Below are 20,797 nucleotides of genomic sequence, written 5' to 3' on the forward strand. Positions count from 1 at the left end.
GAATCGTTTCCGACCCCATAAAGTATATATATTCTTGATCAGCATCAATAGCCGAGTCGATTGAGCCCTGTCTGTCTGTCCGTCTGTCCGTCCGTCCGTCCCCTTCAGCGCCTAGTGCTCAAAGACTATAAGAGCTAGAGCAACGATGTTTTGGATCCAGACTTCTGTGATATGTCACTGCTACAAAAATATTTCAAAACTTCGCCTCGCCCCCTTCCGCCCCCACAAAGGACGAAAATCTGTGGCATCCACATTTTTAAAGATACGATAAAACCAAAAACGCAGAATCGGTGAGGATGACCATATCTTCTACAGTGCAAAATCTGAACCAGATCGAATAATGATTATAGCCAGAATCAAGAAAACAATTTCATTCTTTCTCGCTCTGTCTCTCTCTAACACCCAGGTTTCATGGTCGGTTTTGTCAATTGCAAAATATGAGTTCAAGGATCTCAGAACCTATAAGAGCCAGAGCAACCAAATTTGGTATCCACACTCCTGTGATATCGGACCTTGACCGTTTCGTGTCCAAATTTCGCCACCCCCCCTTCCGCCCCCGCGAAGGACGAAAATCTGGGGCATCCACAAATCTCAGAGACTATTAAGGCTAGAGTAACCAAATTTGGTATCCGCACTTCTGTTAGATCTCACTATAAAACGTATATCTCAGAATTTCGCCCCACCCCCTTCCTCCCCCACAAAAGACGAAAATCTGTTGCATCCACAATATTGCACATTCGAGAAAACTAAAAACGCAGAATCATAGATAATGACCATATCTATCAGATTGCTGAATCTGGATCAGAACGGATAATTTTAGTAGCCAAAAGCAAGAAATCAATTTTCAGTGGCTACGCAGCGCCCGACGTCACGCTCAGACTGATTTTCTGTCTCTCTCGCACGCACTCTTTGTCGTGTCGTTTAATATTAGCGGCGTCTGCCGGAGGAGAGTTATACTGACTTAGTATCGGGTATAACCGTAGAGTTGCGGTGTCCGCAGCAACTCACAACGTTCCCCCTCGTTTTTATATTAAAAGAGCGTGCAAGAAACTTAACGACATGTACATGTACAAGTACATTTCCAGAACCGGAGAGAAACAAAACTTTTGGCCATTAGACTTCACTTACACATATGCACACGCACGCGACACGAACGGATCAAAAGTCGTCCTCAGCTGGAATGAAGGACCACGCCCAACCTTCCTTGGTCATAATCTGCCATCTTCCTCTATTCTTTATGACCCCTTTTCTTTAGGACTCGCTACTACAGGGGCTGGGTATCGGAAATCAAGATCAACGTTTAAGGAGACATTATAAGTTTATTCATTAATAGCTAAAATTTAAATACATTACTAGCACTTAGTTTACCCTCTCCAAATATTTTCAATTTCGCTTAACTTAACTTCCCTGCGCTTAAACTTGGTTTTATTTTTATACCCGATACTCAAAATGAGTATTGGGGTATATTAGATTTGTGGTAAAAGTGTATGTGTGTAACGTCCAGAAGGAATCGTTTCCGACCCCATAAAGTATATATATTCTTGATCAGCATCAATAGCCGAGTCGATTGAGCCATGTCTGTCTGTCCGTCCGTCTGTCCGTCCCCTTCAGCGCCTAGTGCTCAAAGACTATAAGAGCTAGAGCAACGTTGTTTTGGATCCGGACTTCTGTGATATGTCACTGCTACAAAAAGGACGAAAATCTGTGGCATATACATTTTTAAAGATAGTATAAAACTAAAAACTCAGAATCGTAGAAGATGACTATATCTTCTAGAGTGCAAAATCTGAACCAGATCGTATAATTATTATAGCCAGAATCAAGAAAACAATTTCATTCTTTCTCGCCCTGTCTCTCTCTAACACACACGTAGCATAGGCTTTTCTTAGAGTAAAACATTAGCGCCTAGATCTCAGAGACTACAAAAGCTAGAGAAACCAAATTTGGTATCCACACTCCTAATATATCGGACCGAGACGAGTTTGTTTCAAAATTTCGCCACACCCCCTTCCGCCCCCGCAAAGGACAAAAATCTGGGGATATTAAAAAATCTGAGAGACTATTAAGGCTAGAGTAACCAAATTTGGTATGCACTCCTGTTAGATCTTACTATGAAACGTATATCTCAAAATTTCGCCCCACCCCCTTCCGCCCCCACAAAGGACGAAAATATGTTGCATCCACAATATTGAGGATACGAGAAAACTAAAAACGCAGAATCATAGATAATGATCATATCTATCAGATTGCTGAATCTGGATCAGATCAGATCATTTTTATAGCCAATAGGAACAAATCAATTTGCAGTGGCTACGCAGCGCCCGACGTCACGCTCAGACTGATTTTCTGTCTCTCTCGCACGCACTCTTTGTCTTGTCGTTCAATATTAGCGGCGTCTGCCGGAGGAGAGCCATATTGACTTAGTATCGAGTATAACTGTAGAGTTGCGGTGTCCGCAGCAACTCACAACGTTCACAACATTCATACCCAGAGATAGGGCTTTCGGGCTGTGGGCTGCGGGCGCCAATTGAATTTATCTGGTAACGAACTACTTGGCCTTAATCTAATTGAAATTCTCATGGTTAAACGAATGAAAACGTTTATAACAGGTTGTTGTTGCATCTACTTTCGAATATCGGACGTGGCCGAAAAGGAATTGAAGCTTTTCTGGGCCACACCAAAATCCTTGCTACGGTCCTTTTTTTGGTTTTGGAAATTTAAAGACAAGCAACCATATATATATATATAGCATATATGCATTCATAAAGACAATCTGCTTGCGTTTTCATTTTACCTTAAACAACAATATGGGCGGCGGCTATAAATGGGAATTACTTAAAATTTTTCATTTGCTAAAACACTTTTCAACACATTTGTGCATAAATACATACTATATATGTATAGAGAGAGCATATATGTATAAACGCAAGAGTGCACCTGATTGATGGAGGAAACGGAATGAGCCAAGTAATGATAACCAAAAAAACGTTGTGCGGCTGGGCAAGACGAGGATGTGGATGGTAGTAATGCGAGCACGCGCTCACATCACGGTTACATAGTGAGAAAAAAACTTAAAGAAATCACAACTTAGGCCTGGCTCTCATTGCGCCCAGGTGTTATGTTGACCTGACGATCTACCGCAGACGGGGATGGCACCTGCACTTCGGCATCGGCCACATCGTTGTACGGCGGCGGCGGTGGAATGCTCTCCATCGCATCTAGGCCTGCGTCGATCACCTCCAGATCATCATCGTCATCGGAAATGGGGCCAAGGGCGACATCACTGCGTCGCATTGGAGGCGTGTTGGCATTCACGTGCATAGTGTTGTTGTTGTTCGGCATTTCGTTGTTGTTATCCATGTTATCATTATCATCCATAATGGAGGCGACGTTTGCAGTGGCCACTGCATCCAGAGCCACGAACAGGGGGGCACACCAGGATTTGCTTCAGCACCGCCAGCTTCTCCGGCCTGATCCTCTTGGTAGTTGGACATGGCCACCTGATAGGATGGCGGCGGTGCCTGCTTCAAGTACTGGGCAATGGCCTCATCATAGTTGGGCAACAGAGTGGTGTAGGCACGCTCCTCAGCCCCAAAGGTGCCGCCCACATCATTGATCCCGGATCCCGTCTCGAGGAAGGGAAACAATGTGCGGATATGTTGCTGACGCAGAGTCAGGTACTTGTAACAGCGCCAGACGATGCCAATGCAGTAGGCCTTCAGGAATACAATGCACACGAAAACGACGAGAACCACCACGACGAGCTCCTCAGGCGGCAGCTCCAGCAACTTCTCGCGCCAGGGCAAGCGGTGAGACTCGGCAATGATTCGATGGATGGCCTGTAGGTAGCACAGATAGCCAGCGGCGGTGAGGCTGCAACCGGAAAGAAAGAGCTGAGGAGGTTGCCCACAAAACGATTTAAAATGATCTTACGTCGTTATGGCGAAGTCAAACAGCTGCAGACAGATGCGACGGTTTCCCCTTGATGGTTCCATAGATCATCATCAGTGTTATGGCTATCATGCAGGTGCACACCAGTCCGCCCATGTCAAAGTTCTCTACAAGCATAGAATGAAACCGAAAACGATAATTAGTAATCCATCCACGGATCCACTCTGTGTCACTGCTTACGCTCACGCTTACGATAGTTGAGGGAATGGTCGCGGTAGGCGTAGGGCGGGTCCACTTTGCTCAGGGGCGTCGGCAAGGCCGGTGCATTGAGATCCACAGTCAATGCTGCCGCTTTCCAACTCGTCCATCATCTCGGGGTTGCTCCAGATGACTGACAGAACGCTCAGGGCCAAAATGTTGAGGAACTGCAAGTGAAGCGGAGACGGATACATGAATACTACGCTGTATTATACCATCGTATAAGCTTATGTGGGAACAATGAGCTAAGACAGGATCAATTCAATGGAATGGGTATCAAGATATATATTAAAAATTTTCACAACAAATGAATACAACGGAAACGGGTTTAGCGATGGTCAGCTGGGGCCAAGGGCTGCAACCTTTGGGTTAAGTGGTGGCAGCTGAGGCACTCGACGCCGCTCGGAGCCACTGCCGACTCCAGCGATTTCCAGTAGTGCTTGGGCTGTACCTGCAGGCGGTTGAGGTATCCAATGAACGCTTGGTAGGAAAAGTCCAGTGCTAACTTGCAGTTAATACGATGGTGATGGCTGCAGGCGGGGTCGAAGATCCAAGATCTTGGCTCTGGTATGCTCATGGCAGATTTGAGGAGGTGATTTTTGAACCACTCTTGATCGGCGCCGTAGTAGATTCGCGTGGTTGTGTAGGCAATGCCATCGTGGATCAGCTGACGCACAGTCGGGTCAGTGACAACCCTCAGCACTTCCAAGGAAGATAATTCCGGATTTTGGAGTCGTACTAAATGCCACGGCGCGATCAAAGCAAAACGTACACAAGATGAGACCTCTTTTATCTTGTCCTGGAGCTGAGGCCACCGGCAATTCAACCAGCGCACTGCAGACATTAGGACCTCCAGCTCCGAGTTGACACCGAGCATACTCGAGCATACAGAAGAAGGAGCGGCTTCAGCGGCAGAAGGAGAAACTCCTCAGAGGCCACAAGTGTCAGAAAGAACTTTGAAATACGCAGAAGGAAACGTCGCTGAGATCGCTCCATGTTCAGGCGCCTCGCCTCCACGTACAGCAATGCAGCTGCGTTCTCTTTGCAGCCATGATCTTCAAGAACTTTGCCGCTCGAAGGACCTCCAGCAGGCCCAATCGGGGCAGGAGCGGCTTGTCCGTAAGCATCCATTCGTAGATAAGACCGAAACTCCTTGCGGTCACATACTCCTCTGGTAGCTCCAATTCAATATCGTGGGCGGTATCGCGAAACGACTGTGAGTAGCTCTGCAGAACCATGAGATGCACTGGGAACTGACATTCGCCGATTCTGACAAGGAGTAGCTTCCAGTGTCGACCACTTGTCGGATGCGGCATATCCCAAGGAGTACAGGGTGCGCTCCTTAGGCTCGCCAGCATTCGTGCGCCAGGACGGGGACGAAGGACAATTAAAAGCTGGGTTCTTGTACAGCAAGACTAGGCCATTCTCCTCGCTCTCCACGTCCCCAGAGCTGCTACTCTCCTCCGTCTGCTCCTGCTCCTCTTCCACCAGGCTCTCTTCTTCGTCATAGCTCAGGGGGTGCTCGCTGAATAGGAATCAGATTCTTCGTAATCGCTCTCTGCTCCGTGGTACATTGCACTCGAATCTTGCACAAGCTGTGTCGAATGCTTCTTCTGGAAGCGATCTCATTGGAAAGGAGCAATCATTTCAAATTGCTCTTGTGCGAAAAATGTAGATTCGAATGTTAGTTTTAATATTATTTCAAAATGACTGGGAAGGCAAATGCCAGCTCATATCGTAGGGGATAGATACAGATTCATTAAACACATTTTTTGAACATCTCGCAGGTGTTTGGGTATTCTATGGCTTATCATGACGATGAGCTGGCAGCCGAGCTGGCAAGAGAAAAAAAACCACAACAGATAAGGAAACTTCAGTAGATTTGATTTGCGATTTGTTTGCTAATAAGTGACAGTTGAATTAACAATTCTCCAATTTATGGCGGCCTTCTATCGCGCTGTTGAAACTGTTGACCAAACAGAAAGATGTTGTATGCATATCTGAGGGGAAATGTTTGCATATCATCTGGCGAGTACGTGGATTTTTAAAAATAAATGGAACAGCTCATAGATTCGGATATCCTGGTATCTGGCGGTGACTGTTTGCACATATGGCCCGTGCTTAGACATCACATCAGGTTCAAGGCTCTGTTTTGACGGCAAATTGACCTTTAATGCGACACTTCAATGGAGGCGCATGGTTTGTTTGTTATAATTCTAATTTGGATACCTAAACGAAGTTGGATCAGTCAGATGGTCGCAAGATGACTGTATCACTATATGATGACCCAATCGGAATATTCAATTCGCGGCTATACGCTATACAAATAAATAAATAAATAAGAGCGTTTGAACAGCCGATACTCGACTCGAATTGGAGGGGTAAACAAAGAAAAGGGGAAACTGGGACCCGAAGTGGTATTAAATTGCACTTGCAGTTGATAAGAAGTGAAACGGAACACCATCGACAAGGTTTCAGAGCCCCACAGTCGCTGATGCTGCTCAAACACAAATTATGCCAATTGCTTATGCCAAGTCATGTGTAGGCGACACCTCTCCACAATGGGCTGTAGTAGGGGCTACTTTCAGCCGGGGGCTGGACAAAAGGCCCACCTTAGGGCTTGTGTAATCGCACTATACCGTTTGCCAGTCACGGATCCGGACCGACACTTCCGTATTGGGATGCAAAGTGATGCTAAGTCCCATCTTCGCTGGCACTGTTGCCGATCAGATGACGCACGGATTGACGTCACAGGGGGAGGAAAACCCACGCAGGGAAAGTTAGACGTGTGCAGTGCGAAAGTTTTAGAGCTGCTGGATGCGTGCAGTTTTGGAGGAACTGCGCAGGCATGGTCGATTGATTTTTCCCTTCCTTGACACTGAAAAGGGTCAAAAATGAAGCGGCAACAAATTGCATGCGTGGGAATGCAGCTGTGTATACACATTTTGAGAAGCCTGCTGCAGCTGTGTGTGTGGGTGGGGTAAAGGTCAGAGGGTGGTAATTGAGTTTCTTACCAAATGCCACAATTCAATCATCAGGGTGGCCGTATGGACATGCAGACCAAAACAGCACGTAAACTCCTTCTGCTGGCGATTGCCATTGCTGCTGGTGGCGGTGCCATTGCTGTTGTTGTTGTTGCTGGGATGATGACTACGTTGCGGACCCATTTTGACGTGAATCCTTAACATTTCACGCCCCGCAGACAGAGGTGGGTGCCACAAGCTGCAACAAAAACAAATCACCAGGCATTAATTATGTTTATAATTTCACAATATACTCGTATAAGTGTATACATAAGTACACATATGCATATATAGTACATATGGCTGCGGTTACAGTCAATGTCAATGTGTGTGCCTGGGTTTATGTTGTGTGCCACTTTATTTGATGTCTGCTTAGAAATTTGCACAATTGTTTTTCATGGTTTTCTGCTTTCACTATAATTTTCGTTTAAGCACTTATTATTAAATGTACCTTTGGAGTGTTAGATGTATAAATCTAATCTAGTTGTTAATGCAACTTGCACTGAATTCGAAATCTATCTTTTTAATTAACTGCGCAGCAGTGTGATAAAAATATACCGTGCGACCCTCAGAAATATACCAAAATATACCGTCTCATTTTAAAAATATACCGCAAATATACTGACGAATTCAAGTTCTATTATACATATTACTCGTTTCTGATATTCCGTAGAATATTTCTAGCTAGATAGATCGTTTAGCCCTGCCCACATAATTTTATATGGTTACTGATTCAACTTTCTACTTGACTGGCTTATTTTAAATACTTTCTTTTATTAGATTTTGCCTAAAAAAAAGGTTTTAGTGAAAAAGGTCAAACAAAAAAAAGTTAGGGCGTAATTGTTCCTATTGCTCATAGTTTTATCCCATTGATAAATACATTTTCTACAAGATTAACGAATTTTAAGTACTCCCATTTATTGTATTTTGACTAAAACAAGGTTTAAACAAAAAAAACAGTCACAATGTTGTAACGTCAATGTTGCTGGTATTTAAAGTCGTGTTGCTTGTCAGCCTATGGCCATTTGTATACACTATTTGGTTTATTTTATATAAAGATACTGTTTTCCAAGCTGCTTTAAAGCGTAATTTAGAAAGACCATTTCTGAAAATGGTCTTTGTAAGGAGACCACTACCTGCAAAATATCGTTGAAATACCTTTCAAACAGAGATTGACAACAGCCCAAGGATGACCCAAGCCCAAGGATGATATTCATGTTTTTCACAAATAGAAAAGTTCTCAGAATACACACTACTTGAATTCATAAGTGATTTTATTTAGACTATTACAAACCCTTAAAAATACAAGATGGCAAATATAACATGTACTATTCATCATCGAGTATTTCTATGGACGCATTGGGCTCATCCTCCTTTTCGTCCATACTGTCGGATTTGCTTGAGGAAGTTTTGAGTTCCTCGATTTCATCCTTGAGATCCTCGATTTGCTCTTCGTACCGCCGCTTTTGTGATGCCAGCTGCAATGATACGCGATTGTTTAGTGGCAATGGAAAGGCAAACCATCTTATGTAAGGCGTACAAACCTTAAACTCGAACTCCCGCTCTGCCATCAGACGTTGCTTCACGGTCTGCTCCTCCCACTGCTTGTTTGCCCGCATCAATTCTTGGTAGGTCTCCGAAAGTTCCTTTCGCAGCTTCTCCTCCAGCATCTGCATCTTCAGTACATGGTCGAACTTCAATCGATCGATCTCTTCCCGCAGGCTGTACGGTAAAAAGTGTATTATACGATGTGTTATTATGCCGAAAAGCGATGAGCTCATTAGATTTCTATACCTGATATTACCCTCCTCAATCTCTTTGACGTATTCGTACTGGGTATTCCTTTTAGAGTTGTCAAAGAAACCGGAATATCGTGTACTATGCTGCTTTATCAAAGGCTCTTTAAAAATGATATTCTTCGCTATGGAGGCGAAGTTGAGCACGTTCAGGTTTTCCTCATAGAACTTCTCCAGCGGTGTGACAGTCACTATCATGGCCAAGCGTTCCTTTCCGAGCAGGGCTGCTTGCAACAGCATGGTAAGCTTTGAATCGCGAAATGGTATGACGTCATTGTTTGGCTTCTTCCGTGAAGTACTGGCCGCGTCCAGACACCGCCCCAAAGTCATTAGGGAGGTGTTGATGTTTTTCGCCTCCTTGAGGCATAACCCGATGGTGCCCGTGTTGTTTACACGCTCCGAGCCCGCAAGGTCGCAAAACTTGTACGAACATTGAGTGGTCATTCCCGAGCTGTTGTACTTCAACACATCCACGATGAAGACACAGTGGGATCTGCTAGAGTTCGCGTTCACCGAGGTCGAAGCGTAGGTGGAACGCTGCTGTCCCAGCCGCAGCAGCCGCAAGGCTTCCTCGCTGCTTCTTACGAACACAGTCGTCAGGCCCTTGATATATACTTGACCTTTATTGCAGGAGATCTTCATGGGCTTTCGCGGAACAGCACCAAGATTTTCTTGACGCGGCGGTATGCTCAATAGGTCGTATACCAGTTCATTGTAGATCTCCACAAATGATACCCAAATCATTACCGAGACGTTCGGGTCGGCCTTTGTCTCGAAGGTGTGATCCCCCTGAATCGCCTCCTTCAGTCGCTCGTGATGCCCGCCAATATCCTGGCACAAGCTAAGCAGTTTCTTGCTTATTTGCATTTCCCGCAACGTGGTCTCGTCCTGAAGGAACTCAATGCAGCCGTTGACCAGTTTTAGTTTGGGTGAGTGGTATAAGTTTTCCATGTAGATGGTGAATATGTGCTCTAGGCCGCGGGGTATAACACCAGCAAGCACATCATCGCCTTTGTTGGAAAAAACATTATGAGCAGTTGCCCTTTGGTGCAGACAGTAAAATATCGAACATACCAAGCATTGTGTACGTTTTTCCCGAGCCTGAAGTGCCATACGTCATTATGGTAACGCATTTTTCATCCAGAATCCTGGGACCAACACAGATGCCGTAGACATCCCGCTGCCCAACGGAGCCATCGAATATAGATGTGAATCCAAAGTGCTTTTCCATTTTGTTGACATTGGTGCTGGTGTTTTCACTCATCGCGCTGGTAACCAGCACTTTTCCATCGTCTGATACCGAGTATGCTTTGGAGGCGGCACCAACGGGACGCAGACGCAAAAAGACCTGTGGCCCAGTATCCCCGACACTGCTATCTTCAGCACTCGGGACACTAGTTGCATAGTCTCCACCATTGGATGCGCACTCTGAGCCGTCTGTGCTCTCCCTGGCTTCATGTATATCATCGAACAGACGCAACTTTTTCTCCGGTCTTGGTCGACAGCGCCGGTCATCGCTGGGATCTCGAGCCATGAGAAATGAGCGCTTTTCGCGCACTGGTGCTTCATACGAATCGCTCATGTTAAGGTGTGACGGTTGCCGAATATTCCAAAAGTTTATTGCTGATTTGCAGATTTTATTTTCTTCAATTGTAGATTCGCGCTTTTTTTCAGACGCCTCTGGTAGGGTTGCCGCTTTTTTCAAATTTGTGTAGATGACAGCTACGACCAGTGATACGGTATCGAACGTTGACAGTTCGTAATATTTATATCGTGATAGTTTTTGCCAAAATTTATTGATATTTTCTATCAAATATAATTCCATAAAGACTGCAAGTTCAAGGCACACAAGACTAGAAGCATTTCCCATACAAAATATAGATGTGTCAGTTCATACATCGAATATGTACCAAACGAATTTACAGCGTACGCTCCCAGGTCTTCGGTTGCTGCGTTCAGTGTGACTGTATCCCACTGTATTGTGTGCGCCACGTTTTGTTTTTTTTTCGCTCTGAGAGGTTGTGGGGTTGGTGCATCGCTCTGTGGAAAAGAGGAACTTGCGTACAAAATACAAATAGAAACATTTGCTTTTAAATATGAAGTGATATAGGTCCTACTATAAGACGCAGAGAAACCTGTTTTTAATTGGTGTTTTTAGCAAATAAGCAAAAGTGAACGTGGAGTGCAACTGCAGTTATATAAAATCGCGTTACTGTAACTGCACTTTTACAGTAAGTTTCCTTTTATCTCAGTGCCCACCACCGCCATTGCCTATGCCTCCCTCGCCCCGCGAATCCTAGTTCCTATAATTTTGCGTCGTTCGATTGTTGTTTCTCCGCGTTCCTGCGCGTTGGCTGGCTGCGCGCTGTTGCTGTTTCTCAGCAAACGCACTAGTTGCCTTTCCTCCCCTGTCCCACACTTCTGCACTACGTCATACTCCGAATTCAATATGAGATATTATTTATAGAGGCAGAGATAAACTGCACTCTACGAAACGCCATGGAATCAGAGAGAAGGAGAGAACAAAAGCGTCCACGCGGGTGGGTGATCAGATAGATGGTGTGTGTGCTCGCCATATCAAGGTGGGGCCTATGGCGTTATCAGTGCCAAACAACAACCCGTCGTAAATAAGTGCGAATTTGGAGAGTGCCAATCAGGTTGGGATCAACCGCAACAACAGCTGTTCTTCGGTGTAATTCTATTCCACACATACATATGTATGTATACATGAGCATGTATGTTTGCTCTGGGAAGCGACCAAACTTCAGCTGGCGTGGCTATGCGGTCTAGTCGTTTGGACATTTCTCATGCGGTTTTAGGTAGGGACGACGATCGCGCTCTCACTTCGATCGTGTGTTCGAATCCCGTCCGAGCTTGTTGGCTTCTTCGACGAAAACTCACGTTAATTAGCCGTTACTCCTTGGGCTACATTAACTTTTTCTTTTTTTTTCTCCCATTTTGTTGGTTTTTCCAGTTAAGGTTTTCCCATATCATAATATTTGCAGTGTGATATCATCGCATTCAAATATAACGTCAATTGTTTAGTTTCTCTCTATCTCTCCGTTTCTCTGGCTCTCTCTGTGTGTGTGTGTGTGTGTGTGTGTGTGTATCTGCGCCTCTAACTGGTGACGTAATTTGAATCTGCTGCAATCGCCTTTCTTGTTTTGGTCTTATAAGAAATGTGTATGGCTGCGCAAACCGGTTCCCAATAGTTTACTTTTGTTTTCGGAACTGCGCCGCACCATAACAAACCTCCATCTGCTGCTGCTCCCACCCTAACACCATTCCATATCACATCATTGAAATGTGAGTTCAAGATGCAGCTGGCTGGCTGGATAAGTCGGTTGGTTGAAGGCGACCATCGACCGTGTCTGGCCATCCATATCAATGCGAATCGCGGTGTTGTCAACACAATAAAGGTGTTGAAAGGATTAAACTCTGTATTCTTCCCATGATTGTGGAGAAGATTACTTCCATTTAGGGGTCAACAAATCACACTTCGAACCGTATTTTCAACATTCCTCTGATAGAGACAATCAGCATTGCCCAAATATGAGAGTGTGTTTCTGTATGGGCAGTGTAACCACTGGAATCAACGGCCTGTAGTGGACAACGGTTAGTAGGACATATGTTTTCCTCAGAGGTCGACCAGCACGCTATCATTCCGGCTACTGTCTCGTCGGCAAAAGGGTGGTGTTCTTTTTATTTGTCTATTCTGAGACCTACGATATTTGTTATACCCGATACTCGAAATGAGTATTGGGGTATATTAGATTTGTGGTAAAAGTGGATGTGTGTAACGTCCAGAAGGAATCGTTTCCGACCCCATAAAGTATATATATTCTTGATCAGCATCAATAGCCGAGTCGATTTAGCCCTGTCTGTCTGTCCGTCTATCCGTCCGTCCGTCCGTCCGTCCGTCCCCTTCAGCGCCTAGTGCTCAAAGACTATAAGAGCTAGAGCAACGATGTTTTGGATCCAGACGTCTGTGATATGTCACTGCTACAAAAATATTTCAAAACTTCGCCCCGCCCACTTCCGCCCCCCACAAAGGACGAAAATCTGTGGCATCCACATTTTTAAAGATACGATAAAACCAAAAACGCAGAATCGGTGAGGATGACCATATCTTCTACAGGGCAAAATCTGAACCAGATCGAATAATGATTATAGCCAGAATCAAGAAAACAATTTCATTCTTTCTCGCTCTGTCTCTCTCTAACACCCAGGTTTCATGGTCGGTTTTGTCAATTGCAAAATATGAGTTCAAGGATCTCAGAACCTATAAGAGCCAGAGCAACCAAATTTGGTATCCACACTCCTGTGATATCGGACCTTGACCGTTTCGTGTCCAAATTTCGCCACCCCCCCTTCCGCCCCCGCAAAGGACGAAAATCTGGGGCATCCACAAATCTCAGAGACTATTAAGGCTAGAGTAACCAAATTTGGTATGCACTCCTGTTAGATCTTACTATAAAACGTATATCTCAAAATTTCGCCCCACCCCCATCCGCCCCCACAAAGGACGAAAATCTGTTGCATCCACAATATTGAGGATACGAGAAAACTAAAAACGCAGAATCATAGATAATGACCATATCTATCAGATTGCTGAATCTGGATCAGATCAGATCATTTTTATAGCCAAAAGGAACAAATCAATTTGCACTGGCTACGCAGCCCCCGACGTCACGCTCAGACTGATTTTCTGTCTCTCTCGCACGCACTCTTTGTCTTGTCGTTCAATATTAGCGGCGTCTGCGGAGGAGAGCCATACTGACTTAGTATCGGGTATAACTGTAGAGTTGCGGTGTCCGCAGCAACTCACAACGTTCACAACATTCATACCCAGAGATAGGGCTTTCGGGCTGTGGGCTGCGGGCGCCAATTGAATTTATCTGGTAACGAACTACTTGGGCTTAATCTAATTGAAATTCTCATGGTTAAACGAATGAAAACGTTTATAACAGGTTGTTGTTGCATCTACTTTCGAATATCGGACGTGGCCGAAAAGGAATTGAAGCTTTTCTGGGCCACACCAAAATCCTTGCTACGGTCCTTTTTTTGGTTTTGGAAATTTAAAGACAAGCAACCATATATATATATATAGCATATATGCATTCATAAAGACAATCTGCTTGCGTTTTCATTTTACCTTAAACAACAATATGGGCGGCGGCTATAAATGGGAATTACTTAAAATTTTTCATTTGCTAAAACACTTTTCAACACATTTGTGCATAAATACTAAATACTATATATGTATAGAGAGAGCATATATGTATAAACGCAAGAGTGCACCTGATTGATGGAGGAAACGGAATGAGCCAAGTAATTATAACCAAAAAAACGTTGTGCGGCTGGGCAAGACGAGGATGTGGATGGTAGTAATGCGAGCACGCGCTCACATCACGGTTACATAGTGAGAAAAAAACTTAAAGAAATCACAACTTAGGCCTGGCTCTCATTGCGCCCAGGTGTTATGTTGACCTGACGATCTACCGCAGACGGGGATGGCACCTGCACTTCGGCATCGGCCACATCGTTGTACGGCGGCGGCGGTGGAATGCTCTCCATCGCATCTAGGCCTGCGTCGATCACCTCCAGATCATCATCGTCATCGGAAATGGGGCCAAGGGCGACATCACTGCGTCGCATTGGAGGCGTGTTGGCATTCACGTGCATCGTGTTGTTGTTGTTCGGCATTTCGTTGTTGTTATCCATGTTATCATTATCATCCATAATGGAGGAGAGCCACGAACAGGGGGGGCACACCAGGATTTGCTTCAGCACCGCCAGCTTCTCCGGCCTGATCCTCTTGGTAGTTGGACATGGCCACCTGATAGGATGGCGGCGGTGCCTGCTTCAAGTACTGGGCAATGGCCTCATCATAGTTGGGCAACAGAGTGGTGTAGGCACGCTCCTCAGCCCCAAAGGTGCTGCCCACACCATTGATCCCGGATCCCGTCTCGAGGAAGGGAAACAATGTGCGGATATGTTGCTGACGCAGAGTCAGGTACTTGTAACAGCGCCAGACGATGCCAATGCAGTAGGCCTTCAGGAATACAATGCACACGAAAACGACGAGAACCACCACGACGAGCTCCTCAGGCGGCAGCTCCAGCAGCTTCTCGCGCCAGTGCAAGCGGTGAGACTCGGCAATGATTCGATGGATGGCCTGTAGGTAGCACAGATAGCCAGCGGCGGTGAGGCTGCAACCGGAAAGAAAGAGCTGGGGAGGTTGCCCACAAAACGATTTAAAATGATCTTACGTCGTTATGGCGAAGTCAAACACTTTGCTCAGGGGCGTCGGCAAGGCCGGTGCATTGAGATCCACAGTGTAGTCAATGCTGCCGCTTTCCAACTCGTCCATCATCTCGGGGTTGCGCCAGATGACCGCCAGAACGCGTCCACGCGGGTGGGTGATCAGATAGATGGTGTGTGTGCTCGCCATATCAAGGTGGGGCCTATGGCGTTATCAGTGCCAAACAACAACCCGTCGTAAATAAGTGCGAATTTGGAGAGTGCCAATCAGGTTGGGATCAACCGCAACAACAGCTGTTCTTCGGTGTAATTCTATTCCACACATACATATGTATGTATACATGAGCATGTATGTTTGCTCTGGGAAGCGATAAAACTTCTAGCTGGCGTGGCTATGCGGTCTAGTCGTTTGGACATTTCTCATGCGGTTTTAGGTAGGGACGACGATCGCGCTCTCACTTCGATCGTGTGTTCGAATCCCGCCCGAGCTTGTTGGCTTCTTCGACGAAAACTCACGTTAATTAGCCGTTACTCCTTGGGCTACATTAACTTTTTCTTTTTTTTCTCCCATTTTGTTGGTTTTTCCAGTTAGGGTTTTCCCATATCATAATATTTGCAGTGTGATATCATCGCATTCAAATATAACGTCAATTGTTTAGTTTCTCTCTATCTCTCCGTTTCTCTGGCTCTCTCTATGTGTGTGTGTGTGTGTGTGTGTGTGTGTATCTGCGCCTCTAACTGGTGACGTAATTTGAATCTGCTGCAATCGCCTTTCTTGTTTTGGTCTTATAAGAAATGTGTATGGCTGCGCAAACCGGTTCCCAATAGTTTACTTTTGTTTTCGGAACTGCGCCGCACCAAAACAAACCTCCATCTGCTGCTGCTCCCACCCTAACACCATTCCATATCACATCATTCAAATGTGAGTTCAAGATGCAGCTGGCTGGCTGGATAAGTCGGTTGGTTGAAGGCGACCATCGACCGTGTCTGGCCATCCATATCAATGCGAATCGCGGTGTTGTCAACACAATAAAGGTGTTGAAAGGATTAAACTCTGTATTCTTCCCATGATTGTGCAGAAGATTACTTCCATTTAGGGGTCAACAAATCACACTTCGAACCGTATTTTCAACATTCCTCTGATAGAGACAATCAGCATTGCCCAAATATGAGAGTGTGTTTCTGTATGGGCAGTGTAACCACTGGAATCAACGGCCTGTAGTGGACAACGGTTAGTAGGACATATGTTTTCCTCAGAGGTCGACCAGCACGCTATCATTCCGGCTACTGTCTCGTCGGCAAAAGGGTGGTGTTCTTTTTATTTTTCTATTCTGAGACCTACGATATTTGTTATACCCGATACTCAAAATGAGTATTGGGGTATATTAGATTTGTGGTAAAAGTGGATGTGTGTAACGTCCAGAAGGAATAGTTTCCGACCCCATAAAGTATATATATTCTTGATCAGCATCAATAGCCGAGTCGATTGAGCCCTGTCTGTCTGTCCGTCTGTCCGTCCGTCCGTCCCCTTCAGCGCCTAGTGCTCAAAGACTATAAGAGCTAGAGCAACGATGTTTTGGATCCAGACTTCTGTGATATGTCACTGCTACAAAAATATTTCAAAACTTCGCCCCGCCCACTTCCGCCCCCACAAAGGACGAAAATCTGTGGCATCCACATTTTTAAAGATACGATAAAACCAAAAACGCAGAATCGGTGAGGATGACCATATCTTCTACAGTGCAAAATCTGAACCAGATCGAATAATGATTATAGCCAGAATCAAGAAAACAATTTCATTCTTTCTCGCTCTGTCTCTCTCTAACACCCAGGTTTCATGGTCGGTTTTGTCAATTGCAAAATATGAGTTCAAGGATCTCAGAACCTATAAGAGCCAGAGCAACCAAATTTGGTATCCACACTCCTGTGATATCGGACCTTGACCGTTTCGTGGCCAAATTTCGCCCCACCCCCTTCCGCCCCCGCAAAGGACAAAAATCTGGGGGATCCACAAATCTCAGAGACTATTAAGGCTAGAGTAATCAAATTTGGTATGCACTCCTGTTAGATCTTACTATAAAACGTATATCTCAAAATTTCGCCCCACCCCCTTCCGCCCCCACAAAGGACGAAAATTTGTTGCATCCACAATATTGAGGATACGAGAAAACTAAAAACGCAGAATCATAGATAATGATCATATCTATCAGATTGCTGAATCTGAATCAGATCATTTTTATAGCCAATAGGAACAAATCAATTTGCAGTGGCTACGCAGCGCCCGACGTCACGCTCAGACTGATTTTCTGTCTCTCTCGCACGCACTCTTTGTCTTGTCGTTCAATATTAGCGGCGTCTGCCGGAGGAGAGCCATACTGACTTAGTATCGGGTATAACTGTAGAGTTGCGGTGTCCGCAGCAACTCACAACGTTCACAACATTCATACCCAGAGATAGGGCTTTCGGGATGTGGGCTGCGGGCGCCAATTGAATTTATCTGGTAACGAACTACTTGGGCTTAATCTAATTGAAATTCTCATGGTTAAACGAATGAAAACGTTTATAACAGGTTGTTGTTGCATCTACTTTCGAATATCGGACGTGGCCGAAAAGGAATTGAAGCTTTTCTGGGCCACACCAAAATCCTTGCTACGGTCCTTTTTTTGGTTTTGGAAATTTAAAGACAAGCAACCATATATATATATATAGCATATATGCATTCATAAAGACAATCTGCTTGCGTTTTCATTTTACCTTAAACAACAATATGGGCGGCGGCTATAAATGGGAATTACTTAAAATTTTTCATTTGCTAAAACACTTTTCAACACATTTGTGCATAAATACTAAATACTATATATGTATAGAGAGAGCATATATGTATAAACGCAAGAGTGCACCTGATTGATGGAGGAAACGGAATGAGCCAAGTAATTATAACCAAAAAAACGTTGTGCGGCTGGGCAAGACGAGGATGTGGATGGTAGTAATGCGAGCACGCGCTCACATCACGGTTACATAGTGAGAAAAAAACTTAAAGAAATCACAACTTAGGCCTGGCTCTCATTGCGCCCAGGTGTTATGTTGACCTGACGATCTACCGCAGACGGGGATGGCACCTGCACTTCGGCATCGGCCACATCGTTGTACGGCGGCGGCGGTGGAATGCTCTCCATCGCATCTAGGCCTGCGTCGATCACCTCCAGATCATCATCGTCATCGGAAATGGGGCCAAGGGCGACATCACTGCGTCGCATTGGAGGCGTGTTGGCATTCACGTGCATCGTGTTGTTGTTGTTCGGCATTTCGTTGTTGTTATCCATGTTATCATTATCATCCATAATGGAGGAGAGCCACGAACAGGGGGGCACACCAGGATTTGCTTCAGCACCGCCAGCTTCTCCGGCCTGATCCTCTTGGTAGTTGGACATGGCCACCTGATAGGATGGCGGCGGTGCCTGCTTCAAGTACTGGGCAATGGCCTCATCATAGTTGGACAACAGAGTGGTGTAGGCACGCTCCTCAGCCCCAAAGGTGCTGCCCACACCATTGATCCCGGATCCCGTCTCGAGGAAGGGAAACAATGTGCGGATATGTTGCTGACGCAGAGTCAGGTACTTGTAACAGCGCCAGACGATGCCAATGCAGTAGGCCTTCAGGAATACAATGCACACGAAAACGACGAGAACCACCACGACGAGCTCCTCAGGCGGCAGCTCCAGCAGATTCTCGCGCCAGGGCAAGCGGTGAGACTCGGCAATGATTCGATGGATGGCCTGTAGGTAGCACAGATAGCCAGCGGCGGTGAGGCTGCAACCGGAAAGAAAGAGCTGGGGAGGTTGCCCACAAAACGATTTAAAATGATCTTACGTCGTTATGGCGAAGTCAAACAGCTGCAGACAGATGCGACGGTTTCCCCTTGATGGTTCCATAGATCATCATCAGTGTTATGGCTATCATGCAGGTGCACACCAGTCCGCCCATGTCAAAGTTCTCTACAAGCATAGAATGAAACCGAAAACGATAATTAGTAATCCATCCACGGATTCACTCTGTGTCACTGCTTACGCTCACGCTTACGATAGTTGGGGGAATGGTCGCGGTAGGCGTAGGGCGGGTCCACTTTGCTCAGGGGCGTCGGCAAGGCCGGTGCATTGAGATCCACAGTGTAGTCAATGCTGCCGCTTTCCAACTCGTCCATCATCTCGGGGTTGCGCCAGATGACCGCCAGAACGCGTCCACGCGGGTGGGTGATCAGATAGATGGTGTGTGTGCTCGCCATATCAAGGTGGGGCCTATGGCGTTATCAGTGCCAAACAACAACCCGTCGTAAATAAGTGCGAATTTGGAGAGTGCCAATCAGGTTGGGATCAACCGCAACAACAGCTGTTCTTCGGTGTAATTCTATTCCACACATACATATGTATGTATACATGAGCATGTATGTTTGCTCTGGGAAGCGATAAAACTTCTAGCTGGCGTGGCTATGCGGTCTAGTCGTTTGGACATTTCTCATGCGGTTTTAGGTAGGGACGACGATCGCGCTCTCACTTCGATCGTGTGTTCGAATCCCGCCCGAGCTTGTTGGCTTCTTCGACGAAAACTCACGTTAATTAGCCGTTACTCCTTGGGCTACATTAACTTTTTCTTTTTTTTTCTCCCATTTTGTTGGTTTTTCCAGTTAGGGTTTTCCCATATCATAATATTTGCAGTGTGATATCATCGCATTCAAATATAACGTCAATTGTTTAGTTTCTCTCTATCTCTCCGTTTCTCTGGCTCTCTCTATGTGTGTGTGTGTGTGTGTGTGTGTGTGTATCTGCGCCTCTAACTGGTGACGTAATTTGAATCTGCTGCAATCGCCTTTCTTGTTTTGGTCTTATAAGAAATGTGTATGGCTGCGCAAACCGGTTCCCAATAGTTAACTTTTGTTTTCGGAACTGCGCCGCACCAAAACAAACCTCCATCTGCTGCTGCTCCCACCCTAACACCATTCCATATCACATCATTCAAATGTGAGTTCAAGATGCAGCTGGCTGGCTGGATAAGTCGGTTGGTTGAAGGCGACCATCGACCGTGTCTGGCCATCCATATCAATGCGAATCGCGGTGTTGTCAACACAATAAAGGTGTTGAAAGGATTAAACTCTGTATTCTTCCCATGATTGTGCAGAAGATTACTTCCATTTAGGGGTCAACAAATCACACTTCGAACCGTATTTTCAACATTCCTCTGATAGAGACAATCAGCATTGCCCAAATATGAGAGTGTGTTTCTGTATGGGCAGTGTAACCACTGGAATCAACGGCCTGTAGTGGACAACGGTTAGTAGGACATATGTTTTCCTCAGAGGTCGACCAGCACGCTATCATTCCGGCTACTGTCTCGTCGGCAAAAGGGTGGTGTTCTTTTTATTTTTCTATTCTGAGACCTACGATATTTGTTATACCCGATACTCAAAATGAGTATTGGGGTATATTAGATTTGTGGTAAAAGTGGATGTGTGTAACGTCCAGAAGGAATAGTTTCCGACCCCATAAAGTATATATATTCTTGATCAGCATC

General features: G+C 45.5%; 2 protein-coding genes, 1 long non-coding RNA gene and 2 pseudogenes across 3 annotated transcripts in view; 1 reads left to right on the forward strand and 4 right to left on the reverse strand.

Moving 5' to 3' along the window:
- Window positions 1-20,797, forward strand: part of LOC117194122 — a 38,138-nt gene that overhangs the window by 1,905 nt on the left and 15,436 nt on the right. The window contains exon 2 of the long non-coding RNA XR_004474747.1: window positions 10,625-10,921. This is a non-coding gene — a long non-coding RNA (uncharacterized LOC117194122). The remainder of the gene's footprint in view (window positions 1-10,624; window positions 10,922-20,797) is intronic.
- LOC117194111 lies at window positions 2,559-7,732 on the reverse strand (annotated as a pseudogene).
- LOC117194107 (kinesin-like protein subito) lies at window positions 8,429-10,650 on the reverse strand. Its single transcript, XM_033398747.1, has 4 exons — window positions 10,043-10,650; window positions 8,967-9,978; window positions 8,717-8,894; window positions 8,429-8,650 (listed from the first exon to the last, which is right to left on the reverse strand). Exons 1-4 carry the CDS (start codon window positions 10,548-10,550, stop codon window positions 8,501-8,503), a joined length of 1,848 nt encoding a protein of 615 aa, XP_033254638.1. The 5' UTR covers window positions 10,551-10,650; the 3' UTR covers window positions 8,429-8,500.
- Window positions 14,151-15,533, reverse strand: LOC117194116 (lysosomal-associated transmembrane protein 4A-like). Its single transcript, XM_033398756.1, has 2 exons — window positions 15,241-15,533; window positions 14,151-15,180 (listed from the first exon to the last, which is right to left on the reverse strand). The coding sequence occupies exons 1-2, from the start codon at window positions 15,420-15,422 to the stop codon at window positions 14,703-14,705; spliced, it is 660 nt and encodes a 219-aa protein (XP_033254647.1). The 5' UTR covers window positions 15,423-15,533; the 3' UTR covers window positions 14,151-14,702.
- On the reverse strand, window positions 17,751-20,641 carry LOC117194115 (annotated as a pseudogene).

The sequence above is a fragment of the Drosophila miranda genome (assembly GCF_003369915.1).
Source record: "Drosophila miranda strain MSH22 chromosome Y unlocalized genomic scaffold, D.miranda_PacBio2.1 Contig_Y2_pilon, whole genome shotgun sequence".
Taxonomy (NCBI): domain Eukaryota; kingdom Metazoa; phylum Arthropoda; class Insecta; order Diptera; family Drosophilidae; genus Drosophila; species Drosophila miranda.